Source organism: Myotis lucifugus, unplaced genomic scaffold, assembly GCF_000147115.1.
Source record: "Myotis lucifugus unplaced genomic scaffold, Myoluc2.0 scaffold_131, whole genome shotgun sequence".
NCBI classification, from domain to species: Eukaryota; Metazoa; Chordata; class Mammalia; order Chiroptera; family Vespertilionidae; genus Myotis; species Myotis lucifugus.
The window spans coordinates 1,275,105-1,288,915 of record NW_005871179.1 but is presented as its reverse complement, the minus strand read 5'-3'; the positions used below and the strand labels follow the sequence as shown (position 1 = coordinate 1,288,915).

The 13,811-nt window shown below is 53.4% G+C and overlaps 2 protein-coding genes across 2 annotated transcripts in view; both read left to right on the top strand.

Moving 5' to 3' along the window:
- Positions 1-579: 579 nt before the first annotated feature.
- GJB3 (gap junction protein beta 3) lies at positions 580-7,025 on the top strand. The gene is made up of 2 exons (XM_006094193.3): positions 580-1,047; positions 5,380-7,025. The coding sequence occupies exon 2, from the start codon at positions 5,414-5,416 to the stop codon at positions 6,221-6,223; it is 810 nt and encodes a 269-aa protein (XP_006094255.1). The 5' UTR covers positions 580-1,047; positions 5,380-5,413; the 3' UTR covers positions 6,224-7,025.
- Positions 7,026-7,154: 129 nt separating this feature from the next.
- The window catches only part of GJA4 (gap junction protein alpha 4), a 16,052-nt gene continuing 9,395 nt past the window's right edge, over positions 7,155-13,811 (top strand). The window contains exons 1-2 of the mRNA XM_023758535.1: positions 7,155-9,332; positions 9,752-9,872. The gene's annotated coding sequence lies outside the window, so the exon portion shown is untranslated. The remainder of the gene's footprint in view (positions 9,333-9,751; positions 9,873-13,811) is intronic.

The following is a 13,811-nucleotide window of genomic DNA, read 5'->3' as shown; positions in this document are numbered from 1 at the left end:
GCTCTCTATCACCATGAGTAGGGTGACAGTGTCATTGATCTTCCCAAGTTTGGGGGCACTTTTGAGGATAAAGGAGGGGGCGCCTTTAATTACACCAATGGGTGCTCCTGGGGAAATGAGTCACCCTGGTGTCAGCAACAGCATTGCTGTTGAAACTGCAGGGCCGAAGCCCTATGTGACTAAGATCCCAGGACTCCTGGGGAGACCGGAAACATTGGGGTTACCTTCGAAAGGCTGGGGTGCCAGGGGCGCTCATTCGTTTCCTAATCAGGGCCCACTAGTCAATGAGACCAAGCGTCCTAGTCCCCAGAGCGCAGCCCCACCGCAGGCCCACCTCCCTCCGCGGGGGGCTCTGCACGCACCCACCCCACCTCCTCCCACAGGCTCTGCCCCTCGTAGTAATTCCTGGCAACGACCTGCCCCCACCCCGTTTCACCTCCAGGCACAGGATTCGCTTCGCCCGCTCCCACCCGGGTTCTCCAAAGAGCACCTGCTTCATTGGAGGACACAGCGAGGAGGCAGCACGGCCGCCGAGGACCCGTCGTGCCGGGAAGGCAGGTCCCCAAGAGTGCTCCCACGCGGGTCGGGGCGGGCGGGGACCCTGACCTGCCGGACGCGGGCACGGTACCAGTGGTAACACGCGTGGGCGAGTGGTGATTGCAGTCGGTGCCCGGGCCACGCACTTGACGGTTTATAGTGCTTCACGCCCCTAATCTCATTGGAGCCTTTGCAACAGCCCTGCCCATGGCCACCGAGGCCCCTGTTCACACATGAAGCACCGAGGCTCGGACCGGGCAGACACCTGCGCTCCAGCGAGGGTTGCCCTGGGAACGCGCCGCAGCGTCGGGGCTAGAGCCGGACCCTCGGCGGCGGGGCGGGGTCCCGGGCTCCTCCCCCGACCCTTCCTCCTCCTCACCACCCCCAGGGCGCGCCGGCCACCGCGTGAGCTTCGCCGCGGCCGCAGAGCCCCTGTTCCCAGCGCCCCCGCCTCTGCTGCGGACCTCGAGGACGCGGGGTCCCGGCCCCGCGCTGGCCGCGCCGCTGCGGGTAAGTGCCGAGTGCGGGCGGGGGCTGGGTGCGCGCGGGCCCCCCTGGGACGCTGAGCGCTCCGTGGCGCCGGCGGGCGAAGGGCTCCGTCTTGATCCCGCGGGGCCCGCGCGGCTGCGGATCCCGGGCGTGGGGAGTCGGGGTGATGTTGGAGGGACCTCTCCACCGCCTTCTCCCCCCTCGATTCTGGGCGGGAGTGGGGGCTCCAGCTGCCGGAAGGCTCCCAGACGCCCCCCTTCTAGGTCCGCAAGCTCCCAAACTGCCTGGGATGGAAAGGGAACGTGCAGGGAAGGGTCCTGGAGGGAGGAAGTGTAGGATTTTAGACTTTGGTAATCCGCGCAAGCCAAGTTCTACGCGGACTTTCGACTACGAGGGACGGGTGCCCCTGTCCCTCAAATGCAGTTCTTTTTGGGGGGGGCGGAAAGAGGGACAAAATCTGGGCGCTGCTCGGCCCAGGAGCGGGGAAAAAGCGGATGGCGGGAGCTGTTATTGGGGGACCGCGGCGGTGGGGGAACCAGACCGGCTCCACCAGTCCCAAGCCTGGGCTTGGAGGGGAATTCTTTGCAGTTGAGTCGCTCCCCGGGGTGTGTCTGGCGGGACTGGGCGGACGGGTCCGGAGGTGCAGCCCTGGAGGGAGGCTGCACGGGGTGGCTGCCCCGGGAGGAGGGTCGGTGGAGCACGTGTCAGGGCCCCTGTGCTCGCAGGGCTGGCAGACGCGGCTGCCTTCTGGAACTTGCACCAGGTGAGCGGCAGGCTGGGGGGAGCTGGTTCTGGATTCCGACCAGGGCTCCAGAAAGTGGGACTTCTTTCCCTTGCAGTGGTTCTCAACCTTCTGGCCCTTTAAATACAGTTCCTCATGTTGTGACCCAACCATAAAATTATTTTCGTTGCTACTTCGTAACTGTAATGTTGCTACTGTTATGAATCATAATGTAAAGATCTGATACGCAGGATGGTCTTAGGCGACCCCTGTGAAAGGGTCGTTCGACCGCCAAAGGGGTCGCGACCCACAGGTTGAGAATCGCTGCTGGAAAGATGTTAGGGAATTCTTGGAAGCAGGTGGCCAATTGAGGCTTGAATGCAGACGGGACTCCACTTCCCATGCACATTCCACTGCCCGTCCCCAAAGGCCAGGTCTCAGAGGGAGCAGAGGGTGTCCAGGCCGAGATTCTCAGAGAAGAGGCATCGAGAGAGCCCGGGTGCTGAGAAGGAACTGCCTTCTCCCAGTGAAAGGAGGCTTTCCCCCCAGGCTACCTAGTCCTCAGGCCCTACTGGGCTCCTGCCCGCAACGCCCAGCCCCTCCCTCCACGCTGCCTCTGTAGGCATTCATTTGTTTATTCATTCAACATGCGTTGAGTCCCCACACTGTGCCAAGCACGAGACACAAATAAAGCAGTAAGCAAGACAGGGCTGGCATTCTAGTGGGGGAAACAGACAATAAATGAAAACAAATAGGTAAACAAATACTTTCATTTCGCCCTGGCCAGTTTGGTTCAGTGGTTAGAGCGTCAACCTGCAGACCTAAAAGTCCCCGGTTCGATTCCCAGTCAAGGGCATAGACCTGGGTTTTGGGTTCCATCCCCAGTCAGGGCGGAGGCAACCAATTAATGTGTCTCTCTCACATCAATGTTTCTCTCTCTCTCTCCCCTGTCCCTCCCTCCCACTCTCTCTAAAAATATATATATATATATCAATGGAAAAAATATCCTCAGGTGAGGATTAACAAAAATAAAACCTTTAAAGGACCTGCCCAGAGAATTTTCCGCCCAGAAAAAGCCCGCCTAGAGTCCTTTAAAATCTCTGACTCCCCGTCCCTGGGTGCTGGACCATTTGGGGGCTCAGCCCATCTGGTTTTTCAGATGACTAATAAATTCATAATTCTTTAAAAAAAACACTTTAATTTCAAATAGTGATTAAATGCTATAAAGAAAATAAAGGAATCCTAGCTGGTTTGGCTCAGTGGATAGAGTGTCATCCTGCGGACTGAAGGGTCCTGGGTTCGATTCTGGTCAAGGTTATATGCCTGGGTTGCAGGCTCGATCCCCAGTGGGGGACAAGCAGGAGACAGCCGATCAGTGCTTCTCTATCATCATTGGTGTTTCTGTCTCTCTCCCTCTCCCTTCCTCTCTGAAATCAACAAAAATATATTTTTTTAAAAAATAGAGAGAGAAAAATAAAGGTACGGGAGCAGAGTGACTGGAAGGGGATAGGCTCCCAGACTTGGGGCTACCAGGGAGGCCTCTTAGGCAGCAATTTCAACCAGTGTGTTGCGGCAGGCACACTGGTGTGCCGCAAGAATTTTTAAATATTTTTTTTTTTTTATTTCAGAGAAGAAGGGAGGGGGAGCGATAGAAACATCGATGATGAAAAAAAAATCATTGATCGGCTGCCTCCTGCACGCCCCCTACTGGGGATGGATCCTGAAACTGGGGCATTTGCCTTGATGGGGAATCGAACCCTGACCTCCTGGTTCATGGCTCAGTACTCAACCATTGAGCTATACCAGTCGCACTGCAAGAATTTTTAAAACATGCAATAGCTGACTCTTTACTCAGGGGTACTGACCTCTTTTCCCTTAGATTGTCAAATTTTAAAAATGACAACGGCCAACACAACAATAGCTGTCCCGTGTGAATAAATCAAAAAGTATACTTTTTTTTTGTCAGATGGGCTGCAGAATTTTAGTAATTAGTTTATGTGCACCATGAGATGAGAAAGGTTGATGGGAAGGCTCCAGCCATGCGTGGTTCTGGAGAAAGAGCATTCCAGGCAGCAGGAAAAATACCAAAGCCCCCAAGGCCCCCAGAGTGGCCGGAGCAGACAGGCAGGGTGAGAGTGCAGGAGAGAAGGGTGAGGAGGTAGAATCTGGGGCAGTTCTAAGTGTAATGAGAGGCTAGTAGAGTGTGTTAAACAAGGGAGGGACATGACCCAATTTAATGGACTCTAGGGGTGCAGGAGCAGACACTGAGAGGCCAGAGGGAAGCTGTGGCAATAATACCAGCAAGAGTTGATGGTGGCTTGGACCAGGGTGGTGGCAGTAGGGAGTGAGAAGCAGCTGTGCAGGGCGGGGGGTGCAGGGGGCCGACAGGCATCATGCTTGCTCAGAGTCACATACACCGCTCCGTGAGCACTTATACGTGTGTGCAGACCCATGCACACGTGGAGTCACACCCATGGCAACGCACAGCCACTAGGTGTACTTAGGCAGACCCACCCTTCCACACCCTCTGAGTCACTCCAGGACTGAGTGGAAAAAGTGTGATCAGGAGGTCTAAACGAAACGTGTTTCCACGCACCCAGCATGGCTGGGTAGCTGGGGCTTTCCCAGGGCCTGGCACAGGGAGCAGGGAGTTCTAGCTAGATAGTCCCTGGCTCTCCTATTCCCCAGAGCTCGACAGTACCCCTCTTCACACACACCCCAACATGAACTGGTCTCCCAGCTTTACCACCCACCGGCTGTGAGACCTGGGGGAGTTAGCTCCCCTCTCCCAGCCTCGGTTTCCTCTCTGTAGAATAAGATTCAGCCCCGACCTCACAGGATGGTAGCGAGGCATCAACGAGGTAAGGTGTAAGAACCTGGTCTGGGCAGGCATCCAGCAGAGAAGGGGAGAGAAGGTGATGGACAGCACAGCCCTGGCACCCACAGTCCAGCCTTGAATCCAACTCTAGTTTTAAATGAGTGACTGGACCTCTCTAGATTTCATGAGTGGCCAGCATTTATTGAGCACTTACTATGTACTAAGTACTCTGCAGCCCTTATCTTTGTAAGGGTAAATGAGGAACCCAAGAGCATCTACCTCGTGGGGTTGTTACAAGGATTAAATGAAATCCTGCACATAGAGTGTTTAGCTCTGCTTGGCTCAGATTAAATGCTTGATAAATAGGAATGGTTATTCCTCCTGGTATACTAGCTCTGTGACTCTGGGCAGGTTACTTACCCTCTCTGCCTATTACCTGTAGCTTAGGCAACATAACATCCCTGATCTCATAAGGCAGCGGTTCTCAACCTGTGGGTCGCGACCCCTTTGGGGGTCGAACGACCCTTTCACAGGGGTCGCCTAAGACCATCAGAAAACACATATATAATTACATATTGTTTTTGTGATTAATCACTATGCTTTAATTATGTTCAATTTGTAACAATGAAATTGGGGGTCACCACAACATGAGGAACTGTATTAAAGGGTCGCGGCATTAGGAAGGTTGAGAACCACTGTCATAAGGTCTTCACCATGATCAAATGAGTCCATCCACATAGAGCTCAGAACATAGTAAAAGCTCAGTAAATGTCACCCATTCATTAACATATGGTCTTTCCTATTATTCCATCAGGTGTGCACGGCCCCCGGCGCCCCTACCAGGCACCATGGACTGGAAGACGCTCCAGTCCCTACTGAGTGGCGTGAACAAGTACTCCACAGCATTCGGGCGCATCTGGCTGTCGGTGGTGTTCGTCTTCCGGGTGCTGGTGTACGTGGTGGCTGCAGAGCGGGTGTGGGGGGATGAGCAGAAGGACTTTGACTGCAACACCAAGCAGCCAGGCTGCACCAACGTCTGCTATGACAACTACTTCCCCATCTCCAACATCCGTCTCTGGGCCCTGCAGCTCATCTTCGTCACCTGCCCCTCGCTGCTGGTCATCCTGCACGTGGCCTACCGGGAGGAGCGGGAGCGGCGGCACCGGCTGAAGCACGGTGACCAGTGCACCAAGCTGTACGACAATGCGGGCAAGAAGCACGGCGGCCTGTGGTGGACCTACCTGCTGAGCCTCATCTTCAAGCTCATCATCGAATTCGTCTTCCTCTACGTGCTGCACACCCTCTGGTACGGCTTCAGCATGCCGCGCCTTGTGCAGTGCTCCAATGTGGCGCCCTGCCCCAACACCGTGGACTGCTACATCGCCCGGCCCACGGAGAAGAAGGTCTTCACCTACTTCATGGTGGGCGCCTCTGCCGTCTGCATCGTGCTCACCATCAGCGAGATCTGCTACCTCATCTTCCACAGGGTCATAAAAGGCATACGCAATCAGAGGCCCCCTGGCAGCCGCAACCGCAAGTCCTCAGCCAGCCGGGCCTCCACCTGCCGCTGCCACCATAAGCTGGTGGAGGGGGAGTTCGCCCTGGACACCCACAGTGACAAGCCGCATGCTTCAGCACCCGCTCTGACCCCCATCTGACCACGGGCCGGGGGGTGATGCCTGGTCTGCCAACGGGGACAGGTGGGGAGGTATCGCGCCGGTGGAGGGGTCCTGCAGGTGCTGGGTGCCCCCACTTTGAATTCGCCGAGCTATCCAATTTCATTTGGGGCAGATACTTTTTGAGTGCTGGGCACTGTGCTGAATACTTGGGTGTAGGTCACACCACAGGCCCAGTGCCATCCCTTGGGGGAAACCAACATTGAAACGAGCAAATTAACTACTGCGCAAGGGGATGCTTAGGGCGCTCATACAGGGCTTCTACCCAACCCAGGGGGGAGCGATCAAGCGAGACTTTCCTGAGGAAGTAAAGTTTAAGAGAGGTGAGAAGTGCTTCCAAGTGGAGAGAGGGCAGGCAAAGAGGCCTGGAGGCTACAAGAAGAGGCATGCTTGCCCTGGGTTGGATGCACCAGACCAGAAAGAATGTTCCTTCCCTTTGGAGAAGCGCCTCGGTCCCTGCGGTGCAGAGGAAGAATTCCCCCAGCAGAGGGAGGTCTGGAGGCCTGAGAATTCTTGGGAAGAGGAGGAGGAGGCTCTGGGGACACCAACCTCTCCTGGTGACACCCGGGGATCCTCTGAGTCCCACTGCTCTCATGGCAGGTCCCCCTCCGCAGCCTCCACTCTCCCAGCCTCAGGAAGCTTCGCTCCCATCTTCCTCCCTGCAGATGTGCTCAGTCTGGTGCCAGCCTTTCAGACCCTGCTTCGTGGGGCTCGGGGTGGATGTCCTAATAGGAGCATCCCCACGGCAGTTTCCTTGAAATCAATAAAGGCTGGGTTTTATACAGGTTGGCTCCATCCTCTGTTCTTCTACACTCCCACCCACAAGACCCTGAGGTCAGGAAAGGTCGCCCTGGGAAGGAGAGAGAGCTCCATGGCCTGGGGCGGGGGAAGGGGGAGGGGGGTACAGCTAGGGTGTGGGCTGAAGTTAGGCTGGGGCTGGGATTGACCCGTGAGAGCTGGGTGGAACCTACTGTGATTGGAGATGTGGCCACAAGAGGGCGCTATGCTCCCATTACAGCCGTTCTAGTGATTTCATAGGGAGACTGTCCTGAGCACACACAATCACTGCCTTCTCATTACAGACAAATCACAGTCTCTCCTCTGTAACCCAGGCACTGCCATCCACAACCACATCCCCACCCTGTGTACACAAAATCCCTGTTAGTCATACTCTCACTTCTTATATATGCTGCCGGCAGGCCAGTTGTCTCCTCTACAGGAATGTGTTCCCTGCCTCACCCGAGCGTTATTCAGCTCTTTTCATTTTCCTGAGCATTTTTTCCACACCAAGCCCCTGGCAGGATGCTGGGGCTGCAGAGGGGGTAGGAGCTGAACCCAAGGAGCTCAGAGCCTGGGGGAGTCAAAAACAAACTCTTCTGCATTAACAGCCCTCTGGGTGGCTCAGCCCCTCTCCCAGCACCGTGTGAGGACCTGAAACTTAGGGGACACCAACATCAAGGCCCGACCAGGATGGGAAGCAGAAGAGGAACAAAGGCTATACTGATCTAGACCAGTGGTCGGCAAACTCATTAGTCAACAGAGCCAAATATCAACAGTACAACGATTGAAATTTCTTTTGAGAGCCAAATTTTTTAAACTTAAACTATATAGGTAGGTACATTGTTATTAACTTAATTAGGGTACTCCTAAGGCTTAGGAAGAGCCACACTCAAGGAGCCAAAGAGCCGCATGTGGCTCGCGAGCCGCAGTTTGCCGACCACGGACCTAGAGGAACATTTAGTGACTATTAAAGCCGAGGCCAGGAGCCAGAAATCCAGGAGGCAGCCCAGAGCCCATGCAGGCGGGGAGAGGTCAGACCATCGTGCAGACACAACAGGCTGTGATTCATCTTTGCTCTCAAGTGTGGCCATTAGTGAGATGGATAAGCCAGCCAAGTTTAAGGTCCCTGGGCAGGGCTGATATCCACCCCCCAGGTGTGAATCATAGCTTAACCACTTCCGGATCACAGCTTCACCGTGCTACACCTTGGCAAGCTTTCAGAATCTCTGTCTTGTCACCAATACAATGGGAACCGTATCAATCAGGGTCCTGGCAGGAAACAGATGACACAGTCAAACCAAATAATGTCAAAGAGTTTCCCTGAGGGGCTGTTTTAAAAGGTGTGGGCATGATTAAGGAAACCCACGAATCCTGGGGTAACTTCAGTATCCTGGGGCTAGTTCCAGAGTAGCAATGGACAGGGTTACTACACAGGTGCTCCATCCAACCACAGCAACCAAATAAATTCCCCAACTTCACTCTCCCATCTCCTGCTCACCTGCTGGTGGCTCCCACTGACCCAACCCAACCAGAAGCCAGAGATCCAGGAGGCAGTCAGCCTCCTAAGGCACAAGGCAGGGTGGAGAAGGGGGAAGAGTAGATCAGAGGGGCAAAGGGAACATACTCATCCCAGCACTCAGGACATACCTAGGATTGTTGTAGAGGTAAAAGGAGACACTGCAGGTAAAGCATTAGTACAGAGCTAACAACATAGCCAGTGACTATCCGAGTGCAACCATGCTCAGGAAAGTCTCTGCCTGCTCCCCAGGCCACGTGGTACCTCAGCCCCAGCTTAGATTGGATGGTTGCAAAGGTCTTAGGGAGAAGGGATCTCTACCTATCTGCCACCATGCATTCCAGCATCTTCCAGGACATTCTGGTTGCCTGGCCAAGGATGGCTTAGAGATCAGAGCAATCAGGGCACATCATTGGCTATTCCAGAATGGACTGAGCTTCCAGCCTGACCCTGCTTCTCCAGGGTGCAGGCCAGGACCATGGATGAGGGACATTCCAGTCCTGGACATCCTGCCTTGGGCCTGGGAGCTATTTTGAGCATCACAGCTTACTGTTCTCATCCAGTATGTGTTGGGCTAATGTTCAGCACCCAGAGTCCCCCAGTGCACATCACTGTCATCAGAAGATAGCCCTCATGTCCCCTTGGCTTTCTCTGCTCAGGGTACACATCTCTATTTCCTCCTCCCTCAATTGCATGAGCTTCCTTCAATTGTGCATCTTATAGATTTCAATTTCATATACACAGCCTTCAAGTCTACATCTACTGAAAGATGTAACAGCCACCCTGCAGCCCTAGGTAAATAGATTATTTTGTATTCATCACCCTGGTCCAAGTCCCATTATGGACTGAATGTCTGCATTCCCCCAAAATTCCTATTTTGAAATCTTGACCCCCAATGTGATGGTATTAGGAGGTTGTGCCTCTGGGAGGTGACTAGGTCACAAGGGTGGAGCTCTCACGAATGGGATTAGTGCCCTTATAAGAAGAGACTAGCCCTAGCTGGTTTGGCTCAGTGGATAGAGTGTTAGCCTGGGGACTGAAGGGTCCCAGGTTCAATTCCGTTCAAGGGCATATGCTTAGGTTGTGGGCTCAATCCCCAGTGGGGGGTGTGCAGGAGGCAGCCCATCAATGATTCTCTCTCATCATTGATGTTTCTCTCTCTCTCTCCCTTTCCCTTCCTCTCTGAAATCAATAAAAAAATATTTTTAAAAAAGAAGAGACAAGAGAAGGATGAGGACAGGTTGAGAAGACAGCCCTGTGTAAACCAGGAGGAGGGCAGTCTCCAAGAACCCAACCATGCAGGTTCCCTGGTCTCACTCCAGCCCCCAGAAATAGGTGAGCAACCTATTTCTCTAATTTAAGCCCCCCGGTCTGTACTATTCTGTTACAGCAGCCTGAGCTCACTAAGACCTCCTCATCAGCTCTCACCTGGATTACAGCAACAGTCTCCCTCCTGCAGGCCCCTGAACCTGGAAAGCAGACACTGAGGAAGAGTTAAGAGTGCAAAGGGTCATATGTAAAACTTTAGACAATTAAAAAAATAAATAAATAAAAATAAAAGAACTAAAAAATCATAAGCCTATATAATAAAGAGGTAATAGGCAAATTGACCATCACACTCTTGCACAAGATGGCCGCCCCCATATCGTCACAAGATGGCCATGCCCATGTCATCACAAGATGGCCACCCCATGTCATCACAAGATGGCCGTCAGGGGAGGGCAGTTAGGGGTGACTGGGCCAGCAGGGGAGGGCAGTTGGGGGCAATCGGGCCGGCAGGGGAGCAGTTAGGCATTGATCAGGCTGGCAGGGGAGTGGTTAGGGGCAATCAGGCAGGCAGGCGAGCAGTTGGGAGCCAGCAGTCCCGGATTGTGAGAGGGATGTCTGAGGGGTCCCAGGTTGGAGAGGGTGCAGGCTGGGCTGAGGGACAACCCCCCCCCTCCAGTGCACGAATTTTGTGCACTGGGCCTCTAGTAATAATAATAAAGTATATTTTTTTTAAAAAGAGTGCAAATGGTGTTCTGGGGAGTAATACCCGTAAATGAAAAGGGGAGGAAGTAGACTGAGCAACAAGACCTGTGGCAGGGAGCTCTATATCTGGAGACAAAGATTGTCTGTTAGAGGACCCCGCATTGGGTGGCAGGGGTTGGCTCACTCATCGCCTGGGGCCACCCCAAGCAGAGATTGGCCACCTGGACAGCTGAAGCAGACCTGAAAGTGTTAACAGCTGGAGGCTGTCAGCTGACCAGATTCAGCACAGTTAGGCAACGAGGGGGGCCTCCCTCCCTCGTATTAAAGGGGGCCTCCACTATTCATCACCCACCTCCATAGTGTATTCCCAGCACAGCAGCCAGGGTGATCCTGTCGAAACCAAAGTCAGGTGATGTCACTCCTCTGCCCAAAACCTCCAAAGGCCCCTCATGAAACCAAACTACCAATGGGTCCAGGCTGCCTGTCACTCCTTGAGCCAATTAAGCAGAGACAGGGTTGAATCATACATGAGCATTTATTCCAAAAATGTGGACAGTATTGGAGAGCAGCAGGCCATCCATGAAAAATCTGCTGGAACACCTCCTACTATATAAGGGACTAGAAGCCCAGTGCACAAAATTCGTGTATGGGTGGGGTCTCTAGGCCTGGTCAGTGATCAGGACCGATCAGGTTCCCCACCTCCCCACCTCCTCCTTCCCTCACCACCCACGTCCATGGCCACCCACTCCCCCACCCCCCCACCCCCGTTCCCTGTCCCAGCCCAGGGCCCAGCCCTGATCAGGCTATCAGGACCTGCTGGCTGGGGGCAGCTTCTGCATTGAGCAGCCGCCCCCTGGTGGTCAGTGCGGTCATCGCGACCAGTCATTGGGGTCGTTTCGTCATAAAGATCGCTTAAGCTTTTATATACTAGAGGCCCGGTGCATGCATTATATTATATAGATAGACACGGAAGAAAGGCTGCATGCAAGGGGGGAGGCGAGGGGGGATGACTGCAGGGTCTGTGGTCCCTGTGTCTCCTTCCAGAATCTTGAAGTCTGATAACAAGGTACTTAACTTACAATGGTGTTAAAACCCAGCCCGTCAGCCAGGACCCAAGAATAGGCAGCATTCCTGAGGCAAACTCCCTGAGCAGGGTCAGAGTCTAGGAACAGCAACCAAATCAAAGTGTCTCCTGTCCTTTATTCTCAAAATGTATTTTCTTTTCTGAGCAATGGACTCTCCCAGCCCCAAGGTGTCGCTTATCTTTTTACAGCTCTGTTTTTCCTTCTTGCACCACATCCTCCAGTTTCCCAGGGTGTGTAAGATAACCTCTTATCGGTAGTCAGTAAAGTGAATAATCATTAAACCGCTGTGGTCCTGTTCTTATTGTGTGCCCTTCCCCCCGTCACTCACACAGGGCTTCAGGAGCCTGCAAGCTCTGCCTCCGCTCACACCTTGGCTTTCCCTTTCTGAACGCATCCCTCCTCTTGGCTCATCTCACTCCAGCCACACTGACGTCCTTGCACTTTCCCACGTAGGAGACACCAGGCATGCTCCTGCCTCAGGGACTTTGCACTGTGCATTCCCTTAGCAGGAGTGCTGTTTTCTTCCCCAGAGACACAGGGCTCCCTGCTGACGAACAGCAAATGTCAGCTGCCAGCCCCTTAGTGAGAATGTCTCCTTCCTTCTGTTCAAAATTAAAACTGCCACCCCCTGCACCTTCAATCTTCTCTTCCTACTGTCCTTTCCACAGAGCATGTATTACCTTCTAACACGGTCTGCATTTCATTTTGTCTGTCTCCCCAGCTAGAACGTAAAATCCACCAGGACGAATTTTTATTCCCTGGTTGCTCTCCAATGTCTAGACCAGGGGTGGGCAAACTTTTTGACTCCAGGGCCACAATGGGTTCTTAAACTGGACCGGAGGGCCGGAACAAAAGCATGGATGGAGTGTTTGTGTGAACTAATATAAATTCAAAGTAAACATCATTACATAAAAGGGTACGGTCTTTTTTTTTTTTTTTTAGTTTTATTCATTTCAAACGGGCCGGATCCGGCCCGCGGGCCGTAGTTTGCCCACGGCTGGTCTAGGACCTGGGGCCATACAGGTTTGTTGAATTAATAAATTCATATATGGGCCTGGTGCCTGGCTATGTGCTGGAGATGTAAACAAGACTGTCCACCCTCCAGGAGCTCACAGTCTAAAGGGGGAGGGGTAAAGACAAGTAAACAATGCACAGAGGCTGGGGGAGGGGAAGTGGAGAGTGGTTCGTGGGAATAGAGTTTCAATTTTGCAAAATGGAAAGGTTCTGGAGATCTGTTGCATAACAATGTGAACGTACTTAACCCTACTAAATGGTACCCTTGAGAATGGTTAAGATGGTAAACACTCTTTTATGTATTTATTTAACACAAGTAAAATAAAATAAAAAGTTAATTCCCCCAGGAGCAGTACCTGAGCCCCTGAGAGCATAAAGGAACACCTAACCCAGTGGAGGACAGCCAGGGGCCTTCTGGGACAAGGCTACAGGGAGCAAAGGCCTCAACAGCTCATAGGATTCAGCATGTAGGGTGCTCCAGGCACAGGGAACAGCATGGACACAGCAAGAGTGCACAGAGAACCAGTCGAGTCTGGCTGGATCACGAAATGACAGGGGAGAGGGAGGAGGCTGGAGAAGTGACTGCGGCCAGGAGGCAATGGGGAGTCACAAAAGGGTTTAAGCAGGACAATGGTTTGGTCAGGGAAGGGTAGCGGCTGGGTGACCATTTGGGAGGCCACTGAGATGGCGGCCTCCACAGGATCAGGGCAATGGAAATGGAGAGAGGGGTGGGGCTCCAGGGATATTTTCCAGGTGGAATGGCCAGGTTATGGCAATCACGGTCTTGGCTGACCCTCCTTTCCCTGGGAAGGGGCCAGGTCATTCAAACCCTGACCTCCAGAGCGCCTGAAGAAGCAGTACGAGCGCCCTAACCGGTTTGGCTCAGTGGATAGAGCGTCGGCCTGCGGACTGAAAGGTCCCAGGTTCGATTCCGGTCAAGGGCATGTACCTTGGTTGTGGGCACATCCCCAGTAGGGGTTGTGTAGGAGGCAGCTGATGGATGTTTCTCTCTCATCGATGTTTCTAACTCTCTATCCCTCTCCCTTCCTCTCTGTAAAAAAATCAATAAAATAAAAAAAGAGAAAAAGAAGAAGCAGTACGAGCAGGGTGAGGGCAGCCTTAACATCGCCTCCATTCCTCCCTCCTTCCCAGTAGATCAGCAGTTCTCAACCTTGGCTGCACATTAGAATCACCTGGGAATCTT

Bases quoted from the DNA above. Each gene is read 5' to 3' on its own strand.
- GJB3 (XM_006094193.3), top strand. From the start codon at position 5,414: ATGGACTGGAAGACGCTCCAGTCCCTACTGAGTGGCGTGAACAAGTAC.